The sequence below is a fragment of the Pongo abelii genome, chromosome 3 (genome assembly GCF_028885655.2).
Source record: "Pongo abelii isolate AG06213 chromosome 3, NHGRI_mPonAbe1-v2.0_pri, whole genome shotgun sequence".
Taxonomy (NCBI): Eukaryota; Metazoa; Chordata; class Mammalia; order Primates; family Hominidae; genus Pongo; species Pongo abelii.
This window is the reverse complement of record NC_071988.2, coordinates 110,103,753-110,126,957: the sequence shown is the minus strand read 5'-3', so window position 1 is coordinate 110,126,957 and position 23,205 is coordinate 110,103,753. Positions and strand designations below refer to the sequence as shown.

The 23,205-nt window shown below is 40.2% G+C and overlaps 1 protein-coding gene across 12 annotated transcripts in view; it reads right to left on the bottom strand.

Annotated features, from left to right (window-relative positions):
- Positions 1-13,005: 13,005 nt before the first annotated feature.
- Positions 13,006-23,205, bottom strand: part of HERC3 (HECT and RLD domain containing E3 ubiquitin protein ligase 3) — a 117,301-nt gene continuing 107,101 nt past the window's right edge. For all 12 annotated transcript variants that reach the window (XM_002814961.5, XM_009240190.4, XM_054554151.2 and 9 more), the window contains 3 exons: positions 17,276-17,459; positions 16,946-17,048; positions 13,006-14,797 (listed from right to left, as the gene is read on the bottom strand). In XM_002814961.5, the coding sequence (XP_002815007.1) occupies positions 14,589-14,797; positions 16,946-17,048; positions 17,276-17,459 (496 nt within the window). In that variant the 3' untranslated portion in view covers positions 13,006-14,588. The remainder of the gene's footprint in view (positions 14,798-16,945; positions 17,049-17,275; positions 17,460-23,205) is intronic.

Here is a 23,205-nt window from a genome sequence, read left to right as displayed (position 1 = left end):
TTGTGGGGGGAGTTGCTCTGATTTTGGCAGCTCCTAATCAACATACTAAATTTCATCGAAACCTGTGGCCAAGGCTGACACTAAGAAGGGACCTGGGGTCCTCCACTCCCTCATCAACCCGTACAGGGGACAACCTGAAGGTGCCATTGCCGAGGCCAACAATAGGGCAAGCTTTCCCATTCAGGTGACTTTGCAGTCTCATTGAATGAGGCTTTGCGTCCCTCCTCTCATTACCTCAGACACTTAGAACTTCTAGGTCTTTTCTCCAATCTGCCAGTGACTTGAACTTCAGAGTCCTTGAACCTGGTTCACAAACATCTGAGTTCTGGAGAAAGCCCAGGCATGAAAGGCCAAGAGACTCATTTTTTAATCAAAACAAGACGCTTGGGCTGTGGCAGGCCAGCTCTGCTGGGACCACAAGCCAGTACCTTGTTGGCACCTGCTGCCGACCTTTGTCCTCAAGAGCACCAGCCTCTTATGACCCAGTGGGGAATGGGGTTACAATGTTTCAGAATCTGCTCTTGCTTTCTGATCCTCCTAATCCTAAAGAAAAGGTGACCAAGAAAGACTAATCTGGTTTAGTGTTTGGCTCCATCTGAGGGGTGTGTGGGTGTGTATTTTAATTCTTGTTTAAGTTTCTCAGTTAAGTTCAACACCAGCAGGAGCCGAATCAGTAATTATCATAGACTGTCTCCAACTCTCATGGGATTAGGCCCAGGAAAATCAGCTTTTAGAAGATCTGAAGACCATGTGACTGTGTGCCCTGCCAAGTATCCAGCCACACTGGAGGGGAAAAAAAAAAAAGATGACATCTGGATTAATTTTCTTGGTGCTACACATAACTAAGGAGTACACACTCCATTATTTTGGGAGGAAATAAAGCACCAAAGCCTGGACTAGATAATCCATGGGAGAGGCTGTTATTAATACAGATCCAAAGAGTCTGCCCACACTGTAGTGGATGCCTCTTCCAGCACCTATTCTGTTGTATATCCCAGTATCTCACTGCACAAGTAAAGGGCACTACAGATGTTAATGCAAATCCATGCCTGATAAGTGTGGACAAGCAGCCCTGCCTGCATCTGAGGCAGTCTGTGTCAGCATCCCTAAGCAGAGAACTGTAGTCAGAGAGCAACATTTGCCACCCGCTCCACGGGGCTCTGCTCTCATGGGATTCATCCATCACTCATTACCAAAAACCTGGATTGGAAGGCACTGTGGTAGGTTCTGTGTCACTTCCCACTGGAGAACTCCCTTGGTCCAAAATCAGTAGGATAATGTTCACCGTTTTTGAAGAACACAAGGACCTGCTCTCTTTGTCCTCTTCCTTATCACAAACTCCTGTTCTGCTTTGTGAGATCCTATTCCCCAACAGAAGTCTGTTAAGTGGAGCCCAGGAATGGTTCCTATCAATACTCCACAAAGGCACCTCAAAAATGGAGACATTCACAGAGCAGAGTACTCATAACTCATGGAACCTCTGCCACTAACGAAGTTAAGTTAAAGGCAACGTAGGCATTACACTTAGGCACTTTAGAGATATAGTTTAAAATTTGCTTGGTTACATTTTAAGAGTCAAAGACGACAAGACGACCAACACATACATTTCTCATTAAAAGAAAATAATGAAATTCTGAAGAGTAGCTTTGATTTTAATGAAAGTATTTGTTTTTCCTCCAATACTTGACCCTAACATGAAGTATTCTATTCATCGGGTTTCACTGCAAATATATTTTGCTATTCCAGTGTATGCCCTCCCTTCACTTTAATCTCTATCATCTGATTAACTACTATTTGTCCATTAATTCCAAACTATGATTCTGGGAGAAATGAACAGATACTAAGCAAAAAAAAAAAAAATTCCAAAGGACGGGGGATTCCGTGGAAAACTAAATTTGAGAGGAGGCGGAGGGGAGGAAGAAACGAAGGAAAAGAAGAAAGGGAAGAATGAGAAGGAAGAGAAGGAGGAGAAGAAGAAAGAAAAGGAGAAGGAGGAGGACAGGAGAAAAGAAGGCGGAGGAGGAGGAGGAGGAGGAGGAGGAGAAGAAAGAAGAAGGAGAAGGAGGAGGAGAAGGAGAAGGGGGAGAAGGAGGAGGAGAAGAAGGAGAAGGGAAAGAAGAGGAGGAGGAGGAGAAAAGGAGGAGAAGGAGAAGGGAAGGAGGAGGAGGAGAAAAAGAAGGAGGAGGAGAAGGGAAGGAGAAGGAGGAGAAGGAGAAAAAGAAGGACAAGGAGAAGGAGGAGACAAGAGAAAAAGAAAAAGGAAGAGGAGAAGGAGGAGGAGAAGAAGGAGGAGGAGGAGAAGGAAGAAGAAGAAAGAACTAGTAGTCGTTGTGCAATAAAGTTTAACTTTCTTTAAATTAGAGACAGCCAAACTTATATAATACAAATCTCCTTTTTCTTCCTTATTCAAAGTATTTTTCCCACAGGAAGCTCTGCTTTTTGCCAACTATTGAGGCCTCAATGCTTACTCATTCCTACTGCTGAGAACACAGAGCTGCTTGCTGAGGAAGGGCCCAACTGTGTGCTGATGGTCTCCCAGGGCCCATGGAGTGGCCTGATGACTTACCTGCCTGCCCGAAGAGGCCCTTCACTTTACCCTATGTCCCAAGATTGTACAGCATGACTGCCTGGGGAGGTGGAGGGGCACAGAGGATTTGTACTCTCATATCTAGCCAGAGACAAAGCCTGGAATCCCAATATTTACTAAAAGCCTGTTGAAATACATGCACTGTGGGATCCTCAATCAGACCTTGGGACAGACATCAGTGGAAAAACTGGTAAAATCCAAAAAAAAGAGTGAAGTTTCGTGAATAGTAATTTCCCAATATTGGTTCCTTGGTGTTGATAACTATACCATGGTGCTATGTTAACATTTGGGGATACTGAGTGAAAAATCAAATAACTCTGTATTATTTCTGCTACTTTTCTATAGATCTAAAATTATTCAAAAATAGAGTTTCAGAGTGATATTAGCAAGATGGTGGAACAGACAATCCCCCAGCGTCACGTCCCTGACAAAAATACAATTAGAAACCATTCAATGACAAGAATACCACCATGAATATACCAGAACTCAGGGGGGAAGCAGAGAAACCACCAAGGCACACAGAATTGAGAGAAGCCATGACAGTTAGGATGAACAGTCATTTCACACTGTGCCACCCCTTCCCCTAAGCTGGCATAGTGCCACTCGCAGAGATTTTCCCTAGACCCATGGTTGCTAGTGAAGGAGGGAATTGGAGGTGAATATTCAATCTCCCCACTGGTCTAGGAATCTTCATGGGAAGTCCATTCTGGTCCTATTCGATCAGAACCATTGGGAGTGTCAGGAAAGCTTAACTACTTGGGGTGAGTTGGAAACAATGACCTGGGTGTTCATCACAGAAAGCTGATCTCAGCACTCTGATCAGTGGGGATGCCAAGTTAAGCAAACTGGCCAGGACCATAGTGCCTCAGGCGCACAATCCAGAGGAAGGCCCAAATCCCCAGCTGGGTTTTCCACAAATCCCAGGTGCATGAGTGGAGTCTTCCTCTAACTCAGAAACAACTAAAAGGTCGAGATTAAGTTCCAGTGCCCATTTAAGTCTTCCCCAGACTGGAAAACAACGGCAGGGCAGCAGTATTGTTTCAGGGCAGCATTTAAACTCTGGTATTTGCTATAAGTCTTCCCCAGACAAGGAAACAATGGCAAGCCAGCAATTTAGTTCCAGAACATCATTTAATTTTTGATATTCACTGTGCCTTTGCGAGACTGGAAATGACAACAGGGCAACAAGTTCGTTCCAGTACAGTAGTTTAGTTCCGGTGCTCAATATAAGTCCTCCCCAGAATGGGAAGTGAAATTTGAAAAACAATCCAGAAACAAAAAGAGACAATGACAAAGAAACAGAAAAAATTAAAAGAAATCAAAGAGAAATCCTAAAACTAAGAATACAATAACTGAACTGAAAAACTCCTGAGAAAGCTTTAACGGCAGACTTGATTAAACAGAGGAAATAATTAGCAAGCTTCAAGCCAGAACATATGAAATTACCCAGTCAGAGGAGTAAACAGAAAAGAGAATGAAAACAGTGAAGGCGGCTTACAAAAAATTATGTTACACCACCAAGTGTACTACCTCCATGTAATTGGAATTCCCACAGCAGACAAGGAAAAAAAAGGCCTAGAAAGTATATTTAAAGAACAAATGGCTGAAAATTTCCCAAATTTAGAGAAAGACGAACAGCATCCAGGTACAGGAGCTGAGAAGTCACCAATCAAATTCAAATGAAAGAGGAATTCTCTCCAAGGCGCATCATAATCTAATTAGCAGAAATCAAAGACAAAGAGAGAAAAACTCCAATCAGCAAGACAAAAGAAACATATCACATCCAATACAGCTTTCAGCAGACTTCTCAGTGGAAACCCTACAGGCTAGGAAAGGGCATGATGTTATATTCAAAGTGCTGAAGAAAATGTCAACCAAGAATACCCTACCCAGCAAAGCTATCCTTAAAACACAAAGGATAAGAAACACAAACATACATACAAAAGCTGAGGGAATTAATCAACACCATACCCATTTTATAAGAAATGCTAAACAGAGTTCTGCAATCTGAATATAATGGGTGCTATCATGTAACAGGAAAACATCTAGCTGGACATGGTGACTCATACCTGTAATCCCAGCACTTTGGGAGGCTGAGGTGGGCGGATCATTCGAGGCCAAGAGTTTAAGACCAGCATGGCCAACATAGCAAAATCCCATCTCTACTAAAAAAAAAAAAAGTAATAAAATAAACAAGACATCTGAAGGTATAAAACTCACTGGTAAAAGTAATAAAACAGACAAAATCAGAACAATACTGTAAATGTGGAAAGTAAACCACTTATATCACAAGTCTGAAAACTAAAAGACAAAACCATTAAAAACAATAATAACTGTACAAATTGGTTAAGGACAGGCAATATAAAAATACGTAAATTTTTTAACAAAGAGTCAAAATGTGGGGGATGGATTAGACTAGAGTTTATTTTTCATAGTTTTCCTTGTAATAAAAGTTAAATCATTATCAGTTTAAAATAACCTGTTACAATCCTTAGATGTTTTTGTAAGCCTCTTGGTAACCACAAAGCAAAACCTATAATAGATGTGCTAAAAATAAAGAGCATAGAATCAAAACATGTTACTAGAGGAAATCACTTAATCACAAAGAAATATAGGAAGAAAGGAAAAACAGAAGAAAGGATCTACAAAACAACCTAGAAACAAGTAACAAAATGGCAGTAGTAAACCCTTAACTATCAATAAGTCTTGACTCTAAAGACACCCAGACTGAAAGCGAAGATATGGAAAAAGATATTCCATGCAAATGAAAACCAAAAAAGAGCAGGAGTAGCTACAATTATATCAGAATAAGAATGGTTAAAAAAAAAAAACAGACAAAAAGGATCCCTTTATAATGATAAAGGGGTCAATTCAGCAAGAGGATGTAACAATTGTAATATGTATCCAACATCAGTGCACCCAAATATATAATACCAATATTAATAAACCTAAAGAGAGAAATTGAATGCAATACAATAATAGAGGACTTCAATACCTCACTTTCAGCAATGGGCAGGTAATTCTGACAGAAAATTAACAAAGAACATTGGAGTTAAATTGCATTTCATATCAAACAGACCTAATAGACACTTACAGAACACTCCATCGAACAGCTGCAGAATACATATTTTTCTCAAAAGCAAATGGAACATTCTTCAAGACAGACCCGATTTTTAACAAATTTTTATTTTTATTTATTTATTTATTTATTTTTTGAGATGGAGTCTCGCTCTTTTGCCCAGGCTGGAGTGCAGTGGTGCCATCTCGGCTCACTGTAAGCTCCACCTCCTGGGTTCACTCCATTCTCCTGCCTCAGCCTCCCGAGTAGCTGGGACTACAGGTGCCTGCCACCACACCTGGCTAATTTTTTGCATTTTTACTAGAGACGGGGTTTCACCATGTTAGCCAGGATGGTCTCGATCTCCTGACTTTGTGATCTGCCCACCTCGGCCTCCCAAAGTGTTGGGATTACAGGCGTGAGCCACCACGCCCAGCCAACAAATTTTTAAAAGTTGAAATCATATCAAGTATCTTTTCTGACCACAATGGAATAAAACTAGAAATCAATAACAGAAATAATGTTGGAAACTGTACAAATTCATGAAAATTAACATGCTTCTGAACAATCAATGGGTCTATGAAGAAATTTAAAAGGAAATCTAAAAATTCCTTGTGACAAATGAAAATGTAAGCACAACATACCAAAACCTATGTGATACAGCAAAAACAGTTCTAATGGGGAAGTTTACAGGAATAAACACCTCCATCAAAAAATAGAAGTATTTCAAATAAACAATCTAACCATGCACCTCAAGGAAACAGAAAAGCAAGAACAAACCAAACCCAAAATTAGTAGAAGGAAAGAAATAATAAAGATCAGAGCAGAAATAAATTGAGACTAAAAAAAATACAGAAGAACAAAAGTTGTTTTTTTAAAAAAATAAGCAAAATCAACAAAGCATTACATAGACTATTTAAGAAAAAAAGTGAGAAGGCCCAAATAAATAAAATCAGAGAAAAAAAAGAAGACATTACAACTTATACCACAAAAATATAAAGAATCATTAGGACCATTATGAACTATATGACAACAAATTAGAAAACCTAGGAAAAAAAGATAAATTCCTAAATACATATAACCTACCAGGATTGAACTATGCAGAAATACGAAACCTGTAAGACCAACAATGAGTAACAAGATTGTACCAGTAATAAATCCTCCCATCAAAAAAAACAAATCAAAACAAAACAAAAAAAACCCAGAACCTGACAGACTCACTGTTGAATTCTACCAAACATTTAAAGAAGAGCTAATACCATTTCTATCCAAACTATTCTAGAGAATTAAAGAGAAGGGAATACTTCTATGAGGCCAGCATTACCCTGTTATACAAGGATATAAAAAAAAAATGATCTGATATCTCTGATGAACATAGATGCAAAAAATCCTCAAAAAAATACAAGCAAACTAAATTCAACAACACATTAGAAAGATCTCACATGATCAAGTAAGATTCATCCCAAAGATGCAAGGATGGTTAAACATACACAAATCAATAAACACAATACATCACATTAACAGAATCAAGAAAAACCATAAAATCATTTCAACAGGTGCTGAATAAAGTATTCATTAAAATTCAACATCCCTTCATAATAAAAACTATCAAAAAACTAGGTATACAAGGAACATACTTTAAAACAATAAAGGCCATATATGTGGCAAAACCCTGTCTCTACAAAAAATACAAAAATTAGCTGGGTGTTGGTGGCTCACAACTGTAGTCCCAGCTACTCAGAAGGCTGAGATGGGAGGATTGCTTGAGCCCAGGAGGCAGAGGTTGCAGTGAAACAAGATCATACCACCAGACTCTAGCCTGGGTGACAGAGCAAGACTCTGTCTCCATAATAAGAGGAAAACTGAAAACCTCTCCTCAAAGATCTGGAAGAAGATAAAGATGCCCACTTTCACCACTTTTATTCAACACAGTACTAGAAGTCCTAGCCAGGGCAATTAGGCAAGAAAGAAGCGGCATCCAAATTGGAGAGGAAGAAGCCAAATTATCCTTGTTCACAGGCAACATGATCTCATATTTAGAAAAATCTAAAGACTCCACCAAAAACTATTAGAACTGAAAAATTTAGTACAGTTACAGGATACAAAATCAACATATAAAAATCAGTAGCATTTCTATATACCAATAGCTAACAATTTGAAAAAGAAATCAAGAAAACAATCCTATTTACAATAGCTACAAAAAATTAAATACCCAGGAATAAATTTAACTAAAGTGAAGGATCTCTATAATGAAAACATAAAACACTGATGAAAGAAATGGAAGAAGACAAAAATAAATGGAAACATTTCCCATGCTCATAGATTGAAAGAGCTAATACTGTTAAATATCTATAGTACCCAAGGCAATCTACAGATTCAATGCAAGCCCTATTAAAATACCAATAAAATTCTTCACAGAAATAAAAAAAACTATTCTAAAATTCATATGTATCACAAAAGACTCCTAATAGCCAAAGCAACCCTGAGGAAAAAAAAGCTGAAGGCATCACATTACCTGACTTAAAAATATACTGCAGGCAGGGCACGGTGGCTCATGCCTGTAATCCCAGCACTTTGGGAGGCCGAGGCGGGTGGATCATGAGGTCAGGAGATCGAGACCATCTTGGCCAACACGGTGAAACGCTGTCTCTACTAAAAATACAAAAATTAGCCAGGTATGGTGGTGGGCACCTGTAGTCCCAGCTATTTGGGAGGCTGAGGCAGAAGAATGGCGTGAACCCAGGAGGTGGAGCTTGCAGTGAGCCAAGATCATGCCACTGCACTCCAGCCTGGGTGACAGAGTGAGACTCCATCTCAAAAAAAAAAAAAAACTACAAAGCCATACAAACCAGAACAACATGGTACTGGCATGAAAACAGGCACATACATAGACCGATAGAACAGAATAGAGAACCCAGAAATAAATTCACATGTTTACAACCAAGTCATTTTTGACAATGGTGCCAAGAACATACATTAGAGAAAGGACAGCCTCTTCAATAACTGCTGCTGAGAAAACTGGATATTCATATGTAGAAGAATGAAACTAGATTCCATACCTCTCACTATGTATAAAAAACAAATAGAAATGGATGAAATTAAGACCTGAAACTATTATATAAAACTACTAGAAGAAAAACATTGGGGAAATGCTTCAGGGCACTGGCCTGAGCAAAGATTTTTTGGGTAAGACCTCAAAAGCACAGGCAGCAACAGCAAGAATAGATAAATATGATTACATAAAGCTAAAAAGCTTCTGCACAGGCGTGGGAACAATCAACAGAGTAAAGATACAACCTACAGAATGGGAGGAGATATTTGCAAACTGTCTATCCAATAAAAGATTAAACAGAATGTATAAAGAACTCAAACAATTCAAGAGTAAAAAAAAATGTGATTTAGAAATGGGCAAATGATCTAAATAGACATTTCTCAAAAGAAGACATATAAATAGCCAATATGTATTTGAAAAAATACCGAATATCACTAATAATGAGGGAAATGAAAATCAAAACCACAGTAAGATACCATCTCATCCTTATTAAAATGGCTGTTATCTAAAAGACAAAAAATAACAGACACTGGCAGGAATGCAGAGAAAGGGGAATGCTCACACCCTTTGGTGGGAATGTAAATTAGTGCCAGTATAGAAAACAGTACGGAGACTCCTCAAAAAACTAAAAATAGATCTACTATATGATCCAGCAATCCCACTACTGCGTATATGCCCAAAATTTGAAAGGAAATCAGTGTGTCAAAAAGACATCTGCATTCCCAAGTTTGTTGCAGCACTGTTCACAATAACCACAATATAGACTCAACCTAAGTATCCATCAACAGATGAATGGATAAAGAAAATGTGGCCTATAAACATGAGGGAATATTATTCAGTCATGAAAAAACAATGAAATCTTACCATTTGCAGCAACATGGATGGAACTGGAGGTCACGATGTTAACTGAAATAAGCCAGGCACAGAAAGACAAATATTGCATGTTCTCATTCATATGTGGGAGCTAAGAAAGTTGCTCTCATGGAGGTAGAGAATAGAATGATAGTTACCAGAGGCTGGGCAAATACTAGGAGGAGAGGGATAAAAAGAGGTTGGTTAATGGGTACAAAAATACAGTTAGATGGAATAAGCTCTACTGTTTGATAGCACAATAGGGTGGCTATAGTTAATAATTTATTGTATGTTTAAAAATAGCTAGAAGATTTGGAATGTAACCAACAAAAAGAAATGATAGATGTTTTGATATCTTAATTACCCGGATTTAATCATTATGCATTGTATGCTTGTATCAAAATATCACAAGTACCCCATAATATGTGCAACTATGTACCAATAAAAAAGTATTCAAAAATAAAAAGCTTATTAATAAAAGAAAAAAATTGTCTTCTGAAAAAAAGAATTCTACAGAGAAGGATCCCCTAAAGGGTATGAAGTCCATCCCTCTCTCAGTGTTTTACAAAGGGGCCTGTCTTAGTCCAGTCAAGCCACTATAACAAAATGCCAAACACTAGGTAATTTACAACAGAAATTTATTTTTCACAGTTCTGGAGGCTGGGAAATCCAAGATCAAAGCACTGGTGGTGTCTGGCGAGGGCCTACTTTCTCACAGATTGTGCCTTCTTGCTGTGTCCTCACATGGTAGGGAGGGCAAGGCACCTCTCTGGGTTCTCTTTTATAAGGGAACTAATACCACTCGTGAGGGTTTTGCCCTCATGATATAATCACCTCCCAAAGACCTCACCTCCTAATACCATCATCTTGGGGGTTAGGTTTCAACACATAAATTTTAAGAGGGAAACAAACATTCAGACCATAGCAGTGCCCACTGGCATCTTGGGCAGGGTAAGGAGGAATTGTTCTATGCAATGCAAGGCATTAAGCATACCTGGTTCCTGGCTACTAACTACCAACAGAGACCTCCAGCTTCACTTGAGACCCACTGCAAATGACATGAGAACTGCACTGATCACTACTGAATTGCACACTGGCAGCAAAACAAAACTCAGTGCGATGTCTTTGCAGATACGTGGAACTCAGTGTGATGTCTTTGCAGATATGTGGTCAAAGAAGTTACCTGCCACATTACAACATTCCTTTTTATTTGGCTACTGAGCAGCCTTAGTCCAATTTGTTGCCCATCTCTAGCAGCTGGGCATAACACAGATTAATGGTCAAGTCCAGGTCCCACTATTTTGTGATAATGAGCAACTATTTTCTCTAAACATTAATTCCTTCATGTGAAAAACTGGGATAATAATGGTAAATTCTAATTACTGAGAGCTTATTTTGTGCTAAGCGCTATTCTATATGCTTTCCATTAATTCATTTAATCCTTACAACAACTCCATGAGGTAGGCACTATTTCTGTTCTCATTTTGAAGAGGAAGAAAATGAGACATAGAGAGGTTAAGAAAACTGCCCAAGGTCAAACAGCGAGTAAATAGCAGAGCCAGGAGGACCCTGGTAATGGCAATTAAACTAGTTAGTGCATAGCAAATGTTGGTGCAGGATCTCATACGGGTCTGGTACACTGCACACAATTAATACAGGTTAGTTATCATTAGGTCGAAACCTTAGTATTAATATCGACTTCTGTGGGTTAATCTTAGTTAAAACTTGATTTTCTTACCTCTGAGGCAAATAAGCCCAAACAGTTGTTCTCTCTGATTCAACATCAAATTATGACTCAAGTTCCTCCTAACACTTCAAGAAGGTTTTTCACTCTGTTACTGTGATTTTTGCAAGTCTGGTCTCATAAGGATTGGTAAGTTTTTTTCTGTAAAGGGCTACATAATATGTTAGGCATTGTAGGCCATCCAGTCTCTGTCATGTATCCTTCCATTTTTAAAGTTTTCAACCCTTTTAAAACGTAAAAACCATTTTAGCCCATGGGCCATAGTTTGCCAACCCCTGCTCTCTGGGATTATTAATAACAGTACCATATAAAACATCAAGAGACTTTCATATGGAGTAGATGGAACTATCAGAATTTGCTAATTGCCTCATTACACTGTCATTGATCCCCACTCACCACAATAAAGTTGCCAGATTCATTAAAGTGGTAAATGACTAAAACAATGAAGAAGCATCTGAAAGTTTTCAGGGGAGGGAAGGTTGGTAGGTGGGTAGGCAAATCCAGAAATGCCTATGCAGAAGATGTAAGTCTTCTAAAGCATTGGTAACGAAGGGGAAAAGGAAACTATCTTAGAAAAATCATAGTGTTTTAGAAGCAGCACAAGATTTCATTCATGCAACTAATCTTTAGAAATATGTATTGGGTATCTCTATGTTCAGGCACTCTCTCAGTAATGGAATTATAAAATTTTAGAGCTCAAAGTAACCTTAGAAATTATCTGATCCAATCTCATTTCATGGATGAGAATTCTGAGGCCTCAAAGTTAGTTAAAATAATTTGGCAATTTCTGTGCAAAATTAAATGTATTGGGGTTTGTTTTTAACCCCTCAAATGTAGCACCTATGTAGATTATTAAATGTTTGTTGAATGGAGCTTATTAATGGAAAGCTCCTATTCTCTTTACCACCTTTAAACCACCTTTTTAATCTGGCAAAACAATACATTTTACTTGCTTTACCAATTTACTTAAAATCTTTTTTTTTTTTTTTTTGCTGTGTCTCACAAACTTTTGGTGTGCTTAAGTGGCCTAACAATCACCAATCATTAAATGAACCAGTCTCTGATCCACCTTTAGTGCCTCTTTCTCCCTGCAGGCTCCTACTCCCTCCACTCACTCCCCCTACCTCTCCTCAGACACTCTTCTCTAGTTCTGCTGCTGCCACTGTCACTGCTGTCTCAGCTCCTGTCTTTCTGCTTCAGTCCTTCCCACCTCAATACCTCCAGATTTAGACCATCCACATTTTCCTTCTTAAGACCCAGCTCAGGTCTTATCACCCTCAGGTTCTGAACACTGAAACAAATCCTACTTGGCTACTACTAAAGTTCCAGTGTCAGGCTAGTTCCTCAGCCCCAAATCTACCTTCTTTCTCCCAAGTCTTACTTACCATTATTTACTATTATTTGCCTATTTCCTCTGATGTTCCCTGCAAACTGTTCCTGGTTCTTGCCTAAATATGCCCCAATGTTTGAGCCTTTGCTAAAGCATCCCTCTCCATGAGAAACACCTTTTCGTCCATCCCAACCTTCAAAAACTTCATTCTTCCTTAATGCCATCAGCTCCTTGCCCCTGCTTTCTTCTCCATTTCTGCAGCACTTGGCTCTACTTTCTTATGCAGGAATCAAATCTGACCTTCTATTAGATTATCTGAGTATATGACCTAATGCTTGTACTGAAAGCAAGCTATCCATTCTGCAAGTACAATAAGAAATAGTTTTAAGTTAAAACACCAAATTTATTGCATAATATTGAACTATATGCACACACATAGAAAATAACTGTATATATATTTCATATAACTGTATATATATTTTTAATCCTGTATTTATAAAGACTGAAAAACTACCAATTTAGCAATTGGAATAAGTTTTAAAAACAAAAAGAAAAAGCAAAAATCTACAATCCTTCATCAAGATTTGATGCTTTATCACAGTTCATAAATACTTCATTTTATATAAATAAGTCGTTTCTCTAGTTACTAGGAATTTAAAATTAGACTTACATGGATTCTTTAATCATGTAGAATTTTCTTACTCCATGATGAGGAAGGTTGAGCATGTCATTATTTTTAAAATACATATATTTGATTTAAACACAATCCCCCCTAAAATCCCACTGTAAACAAACATTTCGAACGTGATAAAGTTTCATAATAAAGAACGTCCTTAAATCTTAGCAATTAGGGAAGAGGAAAAAAAATCTGAGTAAAAATTTTGCAATTTAAATAAAAATTGAAAAAAGGCTGCATGCATCCACTAGAAGGAGAGGAGAGGAAGGGAGCACTGAGTCAAGTAACAGAGAATGGGACAAAATAAAGAAGAAACGAAAGGAAAATCAGGGAGGACGCAGGGTACGAAAAGGAGAAAATAAGGGAAGGGAGGAAGGAGAAAATGGTAGAGGACATAAGGTGATAGAAAAAGGGAAAGTAAATTTATTATTTCTACTTTTCTTGGACAATATAGAGACTCAAAACAGTTAATGCAACTTGCTCCAAAAGCGAGAGTGGAAGAGGTGGGTCTATCAATTAACCTTATTGTCAAAGGGACAAGGATGAGCAAGAAAAAATTAGGCTCAGCTGCAATGAATGCTAAGCTGCTCTGCACATCTTTTAAAACGTCTAGGAAATAGGCACAGCCATGGGAAAGTTGCTATTCCCTCAAGAACTTTTTAAAAGCAAGATATGTTTATATAGGCTCCCATAAATTCTTAGGAGTTCTGCCAAAATAATGGACCCAGACTCAGCTTTTTGGAATTGGGAGTTTCTGAAGTAGTCCTTTCCTCCTTTGGGTTAAAGGAGGGCTGCAACAAGCCAGAGGCATTTCCAAGTGTACAGAGGAAGGTGATGTTCTTGCATGCACAGATAAGAAAGGACGGGTCAGTCTAAATCATTCTTAAAGAGGAATGAGAAGTTAAGAGAAGGACAAGGAAGCACTGTGAGAAAAGATCAGGGCTGAGAGAGACATTTGGGAAATTAAAGTTTAAAAATCCACTGACATTTCATCCAGCAGAGTGCAACACATTCACAAGTGCAAGGAATACTGGGTAGTTTGGTTTAAAACAAAAACAAAAACACCTCCCATACGAGGGCCAATTTTTCACCCCATCCCCAACCTCTAATTTTTCAAAAAGGTTGTTTACTGCTATACAATCCCAGAAACATATCAACCAGGCTCAGTATTTAAAAGTCCCAACCCACTTAGACAATAAAAAAATAGAAATCACTCCCCATGATTTTCTGTATAGGCCTCAATGTGGACACTGAGGAACGAAGGGAAATACTGGACAAGCTGAGGAGCCTCAGGCCAAACTAAACCCTTCATAGTTGTCAAGGGCCTGGGTCAGCCGGGCACTCAGAATCTCTTTGCTGCTGTACTTGGGGAGGTCAAGAAGGTTGTAGCAAGTGTGGGCCACCGGCAAGTACTCCTCCCCGCTGGCTGTGGACTGGATGACAATCTGCAGACTGGCCATGCCATAGATGGGAATCCGATCGCTGCCTGTCAGGAACACTGGGGAGAATGAGAAATGGCATTAGCAGCTAAGCAAACGGAAAATGGATCTCAGAGATCCTTCTAGCAACAGGAGAGGAAGGCATGACACCCTGTGGCTTGCATGAGAAGTACAATTACATTTATGTGCCAATATGCATCCTGTGGAATGATGCTTAGATGCCCTTAAGAAAAAAAAAGGCCTCAATCAAATGTATGCCCTCACAAATGTTAGGAGATTTCACAAAATCAAAGAGGGAAGGAATTGTTGTCATAGGAAAACAGGAGCTGATCTTAAGGGGAAAACAGGAAGAAGACTGAAGTCTCTGACCTCAAGGTCTGCTCTCACCTCAAGTGCCTGATGCCTGTGCCACCTTGTCTACGGAATTCCATTTAGGATCTATTTGCTCTCCTTTCCATGTCTCCATTTTTCTTAAACCCGAAGAGCTGACCCAAATATTATGTTAGACATTGCACTCTTGTGACATGCACTGTGACTTGGCAAAAGAGAGAGAGGGAGACAGACAAAGACAGCCAGCTGTCTTTCCTTGTTTTCTAGTGCTGAACAACATTCTCATAGTTGAAATGCTGGAAATTACTATAAGAAAATCATTAGTTAAGAAGCACTTTCAAATAACCTGCCATTCCCTGAGGCTGTGATACATAAACTTTCTTGCCAAAAATCTCCAGAGTTAACAAACATTTCCATGAGTCTAATGAACAGAAAGTGCCGTTTTCTAGGGAAATCCCAGGACCATGAGCAGGCATCTCTTGAATGTCACAGCCCTACAAGCTCACTTGGCAAACCTTAACCTGTCATTCAGCTCTTCCACTACTGCTTCTCAATAGCCAACGCAGCCAGGCAGAGGAAAAGTGGTCCCTCTTTTTAAGAATTCTTGTGTAAGATCCCCACTTCCTCTCATCCTTGCTCCCATGTGAGCAGCAGAACCTGTTAAGTCCTACATTAATACTAATATATGCTCCATCTTATAAAGCAAAATAGACTGCCTATCAAACCTGTGCTTTGATTTTACATGACTAAAATTCTGTACTATGCACTAGCTAATTTCTGATGCTGATTACACACAGACACAAACTGAGAAATATTTCAACTATTTTTAAAAGGCTGAATTTGTTCATGTAAATTAGAATTCATTCTCCTTTCCAAAGGTATTATTACCCTTCTCAAATGTCATTCAGCCAGCCACAAAGGTCTACATACTGTATGATTCAATTTGCATGAAATATCCAGAATAGGCAAATCCATAGAGACAGAAAGACTGGTGGGGGAGTTGGGAAGAAATGGAGAATGACTGCTAATAGGTATGGGGTTTCTTTTTTGAGGTTATGAATGTATTCTACAATTGACTGTGTGATAGTTTCACAACTGTGTATATACTGAAATATACACTTTAAATGAGTATGGTAGATAAATTATAGCCCAATAAAGCTGCTATAAATCACACCTTCCCAGTTCCATCTGGATACTTTGTAATGTATTTTAAAGGCTAGAGAGATAAGAGAGGTTAATCCAAACAATTTGACTTCATAAATGTAATACTTGAATAACTTACATATAAAATAATTGGTATTTTTAGAATAATTTAAAAATCAGGCCGGGAGTGGTGGCTCACACCTGTAATCCCAGCATTTTGGGAGGCCAAAACAGGCGGATCACTTGAGGTCAGGAGTTCAAGACCAGGACCAGTCTGGAAAACATGGTGAAACCCCATCTCTACTAAAAATACAAAAATCCGCCGGGCATGGTGGCAGGTGCCTGTAGTCCTACCTACTTGGGAGGCTGAGGCATGAGAATCACTTGAACCCAGGAGGCAGAGGTTGCAGTGAGCTGAGATCACACCACTGCACTCCAGCCTGGGCAACAGAGTAAGACTCTGTCTCAAAAAAAAAAAAAAGAAAGAAAGAAAAGAAAAATTAGTGAGATGTTTCTTTTCTTCCTTTCATGCAACCCCTCTTGTTAGGCAACAGAGCTCGATTAACAACCTATATTGTGCCTGAGATATCATTAAGACAAAAAGCATACACATAGTGAATTACCTGGTCTTTACCATTTAAATGAGTTAAGCCTCAGCTGTGGAGCATATCATCCTATACTGTATGTAAGACTAAAATGTAGACAAATACCATATTGAGATTACTGATACTTACAGAGAAACTTCTTCTTCTTTTCCAGTGGAAACTCATGAAATGTTTCCCAAAATAGTTTTACAGTGGGATGTGTGGCCGAGTAATCTCCCTTGTAGATGGCAGTCTGTCCAAAAAAAGAGAAAAAGAAAAAAATGTATCTTGGAAGAATATTATAGTGGACATTATATATCATTTGCATTTGAGGCTAAGAAATAAGTGCTGAGATACAGGACACCTCTAAATCTAACTCAACCACAGTATGCTTGGAACAAGACCAGGTTCTGGGAACACCTCCCCAGGCTGCTGCTGCTTTGCCGGAGTTAAAGGAGTTAAAGGATCTTTTGTGCTTACCTCTTCCAGTTCTTCCCAGTTGTAGTTGCTGTTCCCCACCATCATAGCCCTCAGTTCTGAAGGCTGGAAGAGCTCAAGTACTTTGCCACCACACACCTTTAGGAAGCCACTAGAGAAGGCTGTGTACCATTCATGAACTGAGATTTGGAAGACATAATTCACATAAGCATCCACAAATTCCTGCCTGCCAGAACACAAAAGAAATCAATACATTTAGCTCAAAGTCTTGTAAAGCTTATGAAGTTACTCTTCTACACTGAGATTGGGAGTGATAAAAAATGGAATTTCATCAAATTCTCACATCAGGAGGCATCCTAAGGCATCATATAGTTTACCAGCTCTCCTCTCCTCCCTCTCCATCCCTAGCCCTAACATTCCACCAAGTGCCTCAGGTGATCCAAGGAAGGATAAGCCAGATAGGAAGGGGAGAAGGCCAGGTACATAGAACTAAACTACTGGCTTTACTTGAGGTATTCCAGTTTTCATGTTAAAAGTCCTGCTTAAAATTTAGTGTGGAAAAAATAATAAGACCTTTTCTGCTTAAAATAAAAAGTCTAAGATAACAGTTCTAGGCCACTTTCCCTATCCTCAGAAACAAATAAAGATAAACCACTTGATATTTGTATCCTCACCTATTTTAAAAGGTTCATTTTATACCTCCTTATTTATAAAACCTTTACCTCTTGGAAGAACCATCTCAAATAATGGCTCCATCTCAGTAATAATCAGGCAAATGCAAATGAAGACGAGTGAATTGTCATTTGCACTCATCAGACTGGCCTAAGTTTAAAAATCAGATTATATCAATATGGTGAAGGTGTGGGGAAAACGGAAACCTCATAGGCAGCTGGTAGGAAGATAAACTGAAATGATGGGAACCACATATCACAACCATGGAAATATATAAAGATCAACCAAATGAGAAGAGCGAAGGCTATTTTTTCAGAGCGCTATAGCAAGAGTCAGCCACTGTCACTTGTGTTGTGGCAGAGACTCAAAGTCAAGCAGAGGAGTGGAAAAGCTTTACAGTGGAAAGAGGGAAGGCTTCAGGTACACTCTGATTGGAGGCTGCTAGCCTGGGGAAGCTGCAGGTGGGCTCACTAGAAGTGAGGCATCCTATGTGACTGGCTAAGGGTGTGTATTTGGCTTTCTCTGGTTGGCCCTAAGTTGGAAGTAGGAACAAAAATTAGGGAAGTTGCTGATTATTAATCACATCCTGGCCTATTTGGGCCCACCGTTACAGAAGTTATTGAGAGAGATGGCAATCAGCCTGCCTGCAAGTCTGACTTATAGCAGGCTGGCTTCCTGGGCTGCTTATTGCAGATAAGAGGTTGGTTTCCTGGGCAGCTTGCTGCAGATTGTGGGTCTCAGCTCCATGTTTATTTATATATGGCCTGGCCATTGTCCATAGGTATATTCAGTCTCTCACAAGTGGAAATATAAACTGTGAACCTAGACAGAAACATTTTGGGGGGAAATTCTGTCAATATCTAGAGAAGTTGAAAATGTAAATACCCTTGACCACGCCACTGTGCTAGCGGGTAGGTAATGCAGAGATGCTAACATATGTGCACAAGAAGATGAGTGCAGGGAAGTTTACTGCAGCATTTTCTTGTAATATAGAGAATTTAGAGAAACAAAACTAAATATCCATTAATATGAACATGGACAAGGAAAAGATGGTAGAGTCATATGATGGAAACCATGAAGCAGAGCACTTTGATGGAATTAACTATATCTATACTTAGCAAAATGAATAGAATCTCAAGAACAATGCTGAGTGAAAATCGAGTATTTGCATGTTCAGTAAAATATGATGGCATTTATGTAAGTTGTGTTTTAACACTTAAAACAATGCTACTTATAAAAGGTAGTAGCTCTGTCACTTAGAGCTTGTGACCCTTGGGCAAGTTATTTAATTTCTCCATGCCTCTGTGTCCTCATTTGTAAAATGGGGAGAGTAAGAGTAGATAACTCATGGGACTGCTTTAGGATTAAATGAGTGAATACATGTAAGAGTGCTTAAACCAAGGCTCATGTATAACAATTGCTTTGTAAGTATTAGCTAGTATTATCGTATTGTTTATGGATATGAGATTTTGCTTATGAGTATGAAATTATAAATATGATGCATACATAAGATGTGTTCATTTTTAAAAACAAAGACATTAATGTAAAAAGATCTTTGTCTAGCCAGGTATGGTGGCTCATGCCTATAATCCCAGCACTTTGGGAGGCTGAGGCAGGCAGATGGCTTCAGCCCAGAATTCAAAACCAGCCTGGGCAACATGGCGAGACCCAGTCTCTACAAAAAATTAGCCAGGCCTGGTGGTGCATGCCTGTAGTCCCAGCTGCTCAGAAGGCTGAGGTGGGAGGATCGCCTGAGCCCAGGAGGTCAAGGCTGCAGTGAGCCATGATCACGCCACTGTACTTCAGCCCGGGTGACAAAGCAAGACCCTATCTCAAAAAAAAAAAAAAAAAAAATCTGTTTTAACACACATGTTTATTATAAAAAGTATAAAAACATAAACCATATCAAATTCATAAGAGTTTTGTCTGTGTAAGAAAGAAGGGTGGGAAGAGGGGAATGGAATTAAGGGTATGTACAGTGGTATCAGTAATTTTTTTCTTTTATTAAAAAATCTGAAGCAAATACCTGTTGACTGTGGATCATATATGCAAATGTTTGTCACATTAACTTTTTGTATTTTAGATTAAAAACAATCTTAAAACTTCACATCATGAAGATAGTTATTTACTACTTATCCATCACTGTAATTTAATACTTCATAAAGCTACATTTGAATTATTGGGTTTCCTCCAAGCAGATACTTTTTACATGTTCACCATCCACACCAATAACTAGCCAACAAATGGTGTAATACAGTGGATAAGTGAGGCAGACAGGGGTTCAAATCCAGGCTCTGCCACCTTCTGTATCTAACTAGTAAGCCTCCCTTTCCCCATTTTTAAAATGGTATAAGTGTGCAATCTTTAAAATAAAGGCACTAATGTAAAAAGATTATTGTACACGTTAATCATTGAAGCTGAAAGTTTCTCACACCATATATAACACCTCACTTCTCTGAAACCCATTACACTAAACTAATGACATTTTTCTGATACAATTACCCAAGAGAAACACCATCACAACAATTTTTATTACAGACTGTGATGGTTAATTTTATAGGTCAACTTGGCTAGGCTATGTTGTTTGGTCAAACACCAGTCTGGATGTTGTTAAGATTTTTTTTTAGTCAGGATGAACATTTAAATTCATCGACTTTGAGTAAAGCAGGTTACCCTCCATAATGTGGGTAGGCCATATCCAATCAGTTGAAGGCCTTAAGAGAAAAAGACTTGAGGTCCTCTAAAGAGGAAAGAATTCTGCCTCCAGACTGTCTTTGGACTCAAGATTTAAATATTAACTATTGCCAGAATTTCTAGCCTGACAGCCTACCCTGCAGATTTCGGGTTTGACAGCCCCCACAATCACATGAACCAATTCTTTAAAATAAATCCCTCCCTGCCCCCACCCCCCTCGGCCTCACACCCTGTTGGTTCTGTTTCTCTGGAGAACACTAACATATAGATTTCGGTACTAAGAAGTACAGTACTACAACAGCAAATACCTAAAAATGTAGATGTGCCTTTGAAATTAGGAAATAGGTAGAGCCTGAAAGAGTTTTGAGGAGCTTGATAGAAAAACCTAGATTTCACTTAAGAGACTATTGGTAGAAATAGCTCAACAGTCTCAGGAAGCAGCCTGAGACTCTCACCATCTACATACCCAATCTTGAACCTTTTAGCTAGCAGCCTCTGGTCTTCCTTTTTAGCAACACTAAACGGACTAAAGCCACTTTGGAAAACAGTGTGGCAGCTTCTTATGAAGTTAAGCATACATTTACTGTATGACCCAGCAATCCCACTGCTAGGTATCTACCCAAGAGAAATAAAAGTCCATGCTCATAGAGAAACTGGTAGATGAATGATCACAGCATTATTCACAATTATGAAAAACTGCAAACAACACAAATGGGAATACTACCCAATAATAAAAAGTAAAATAAAAAATAATAATAAATAAATTTACTAATATATATACAACAACATAAATCAATCTCAAATGTACTCTGCTAGTAAAAAAAGCCAGGCTCAAATGGCTACATTCATATGATTCAATTTACCTGACATTCTGGATAAAACAGAAGTACTGAGACAGAGAACAGCACAGTGCTCACCAGGGCTGGATGTTGGGGAAGGGCCACAAGGGACTTTTAGGGGGCTATTTACTGTTCTATATCTTGATTACTACAGTGTTTACTGTACTTGCTTGTGAAAGCACCCCCAAAAGGGCAAATTTTACTGTTATGTAAATGACACCTCAATAAGCCAGACTTTTTTAAAAACAGTCTAGTTTAACACTAAGTTTTAAGATCTGTTGAGACAGGAAAATAAAAATCTTGAAAGATGAACATGCCCTAAATATTTCAAGCAAGTTAAGTTAGTCAAATGAATTTAACCAAAATGTGGGATTTTTTTAAAAGTCTGTCACAACTTCCATACTATAGGGGTCAAAAGGCCTGTTTTCTGCCCCTGAATCTGTCAATTAAGTGATACATGCAGTAAGATGATTTCACTGTATTTGCTTCTAAGTTTACTATCTGTAAAATGAGAAACATCATTCCTTATCTCAAGGTAGCTGTAGCCATCAAAAGAGATGATATATGGGAGTGGGAAAGAAGGCAAAGAAGACAGTGAGCCAGTAAGAAGATGGTGAGCAAGGTAAAGAAGACGGTTGGGGGAAGGTGGGGAAGACCGTGGGGGAAGGTGGAGAAGAATATAGATCATGGGGAGGAAGACGGTGGGGCTGGGTGGGTGGGTGGGGAGGAAGACGGTGGGGCTGGGTGGGTGGGTGGGGAGGAAGAGGGTGGGGCTGGGTGGGTGGGTGGGGAGGAAGAGGGTGGGGCTGGGTGGGTGGGTGGGGAGGAAGAGGGTGGGGCTGGGTGGGTGGGTGGGGAGGAAGACGGTGGGGCTGGGTGGGTGGGTGGGGAGGAAGACGGTGGGGCTGGGTGGGTGGGTGGGTGGGGAGGAAGACGGTGGGGCTGGGTGGGTGGGTGGGGAGGAAGACGGTGGGGCTGGGTGGGTGGGTGGGGAGGAAGACGGTGGGGCTGGGTGGGTGGGTGGGGAGGAAGACGGTGGGGCTGGGTGGGTGGGTGGGGAGGAAGACGGTGGGGCTGGGTGGGTGGGTGGGGAGGAAGACGGTGGGGCTGGGTGGGTGGGTGGGTGGGGAGGAAGACGGTGGGGCTGGGTGGGTGGGTGGGTGGGGAGGAAGACGGTGGGGCTGGGTGGGTGGGTGGGGAGGAAGACGGTGGGGCTCGGTGGGTGGGTGGGGAAGAAGAGGGTAGGGGTGGGTGGGTGGGGAAGAAGAGGGTAGGGGTGAGTGGATGAGTGGGGTGGGGCTGGGTGGGTCGGTGGGGAGGAAGAGGGCGGGGCTGGGGGTGGATGGGAAGAGGGTGGGGCTGGGGGTGGGGAAGAAGAGGGTGAGGAGGATGGGGAAGAAGAGGGTGAAGAGGGTGAGGAAGAAGAGGGTGAGGAGAGTGAGGAAAAAGTTCGGGAGGGGAAGGTGAGGAAGAAGGCAGTGGGTGGGGAAGAAGAGGGTGAGGAGGGTGGGGGAAGAAGAGGGTGAGGAGGATGGGGGAAGAAGAGGGTGAGGAGGGTGGGGGAAGAAGAGGGTGAGGAGGGTGGGGGAAGAAGAGGGTGAGGAGGGTGGGGGAAGAAGAGGGTGAGGAGGGTGGGGAAGAAGAGGGTGAGGAAGGTGGGGAAGAAGAGGGTGAGGAGGGTGGGGGAAGAAGAGGGTGAGGAGGGTGGGGGAAGAAGAGGGTGAGGAGGGTGGGGGAAGAAGAGGGTGAGGAGGGTGGGGGAAGAAG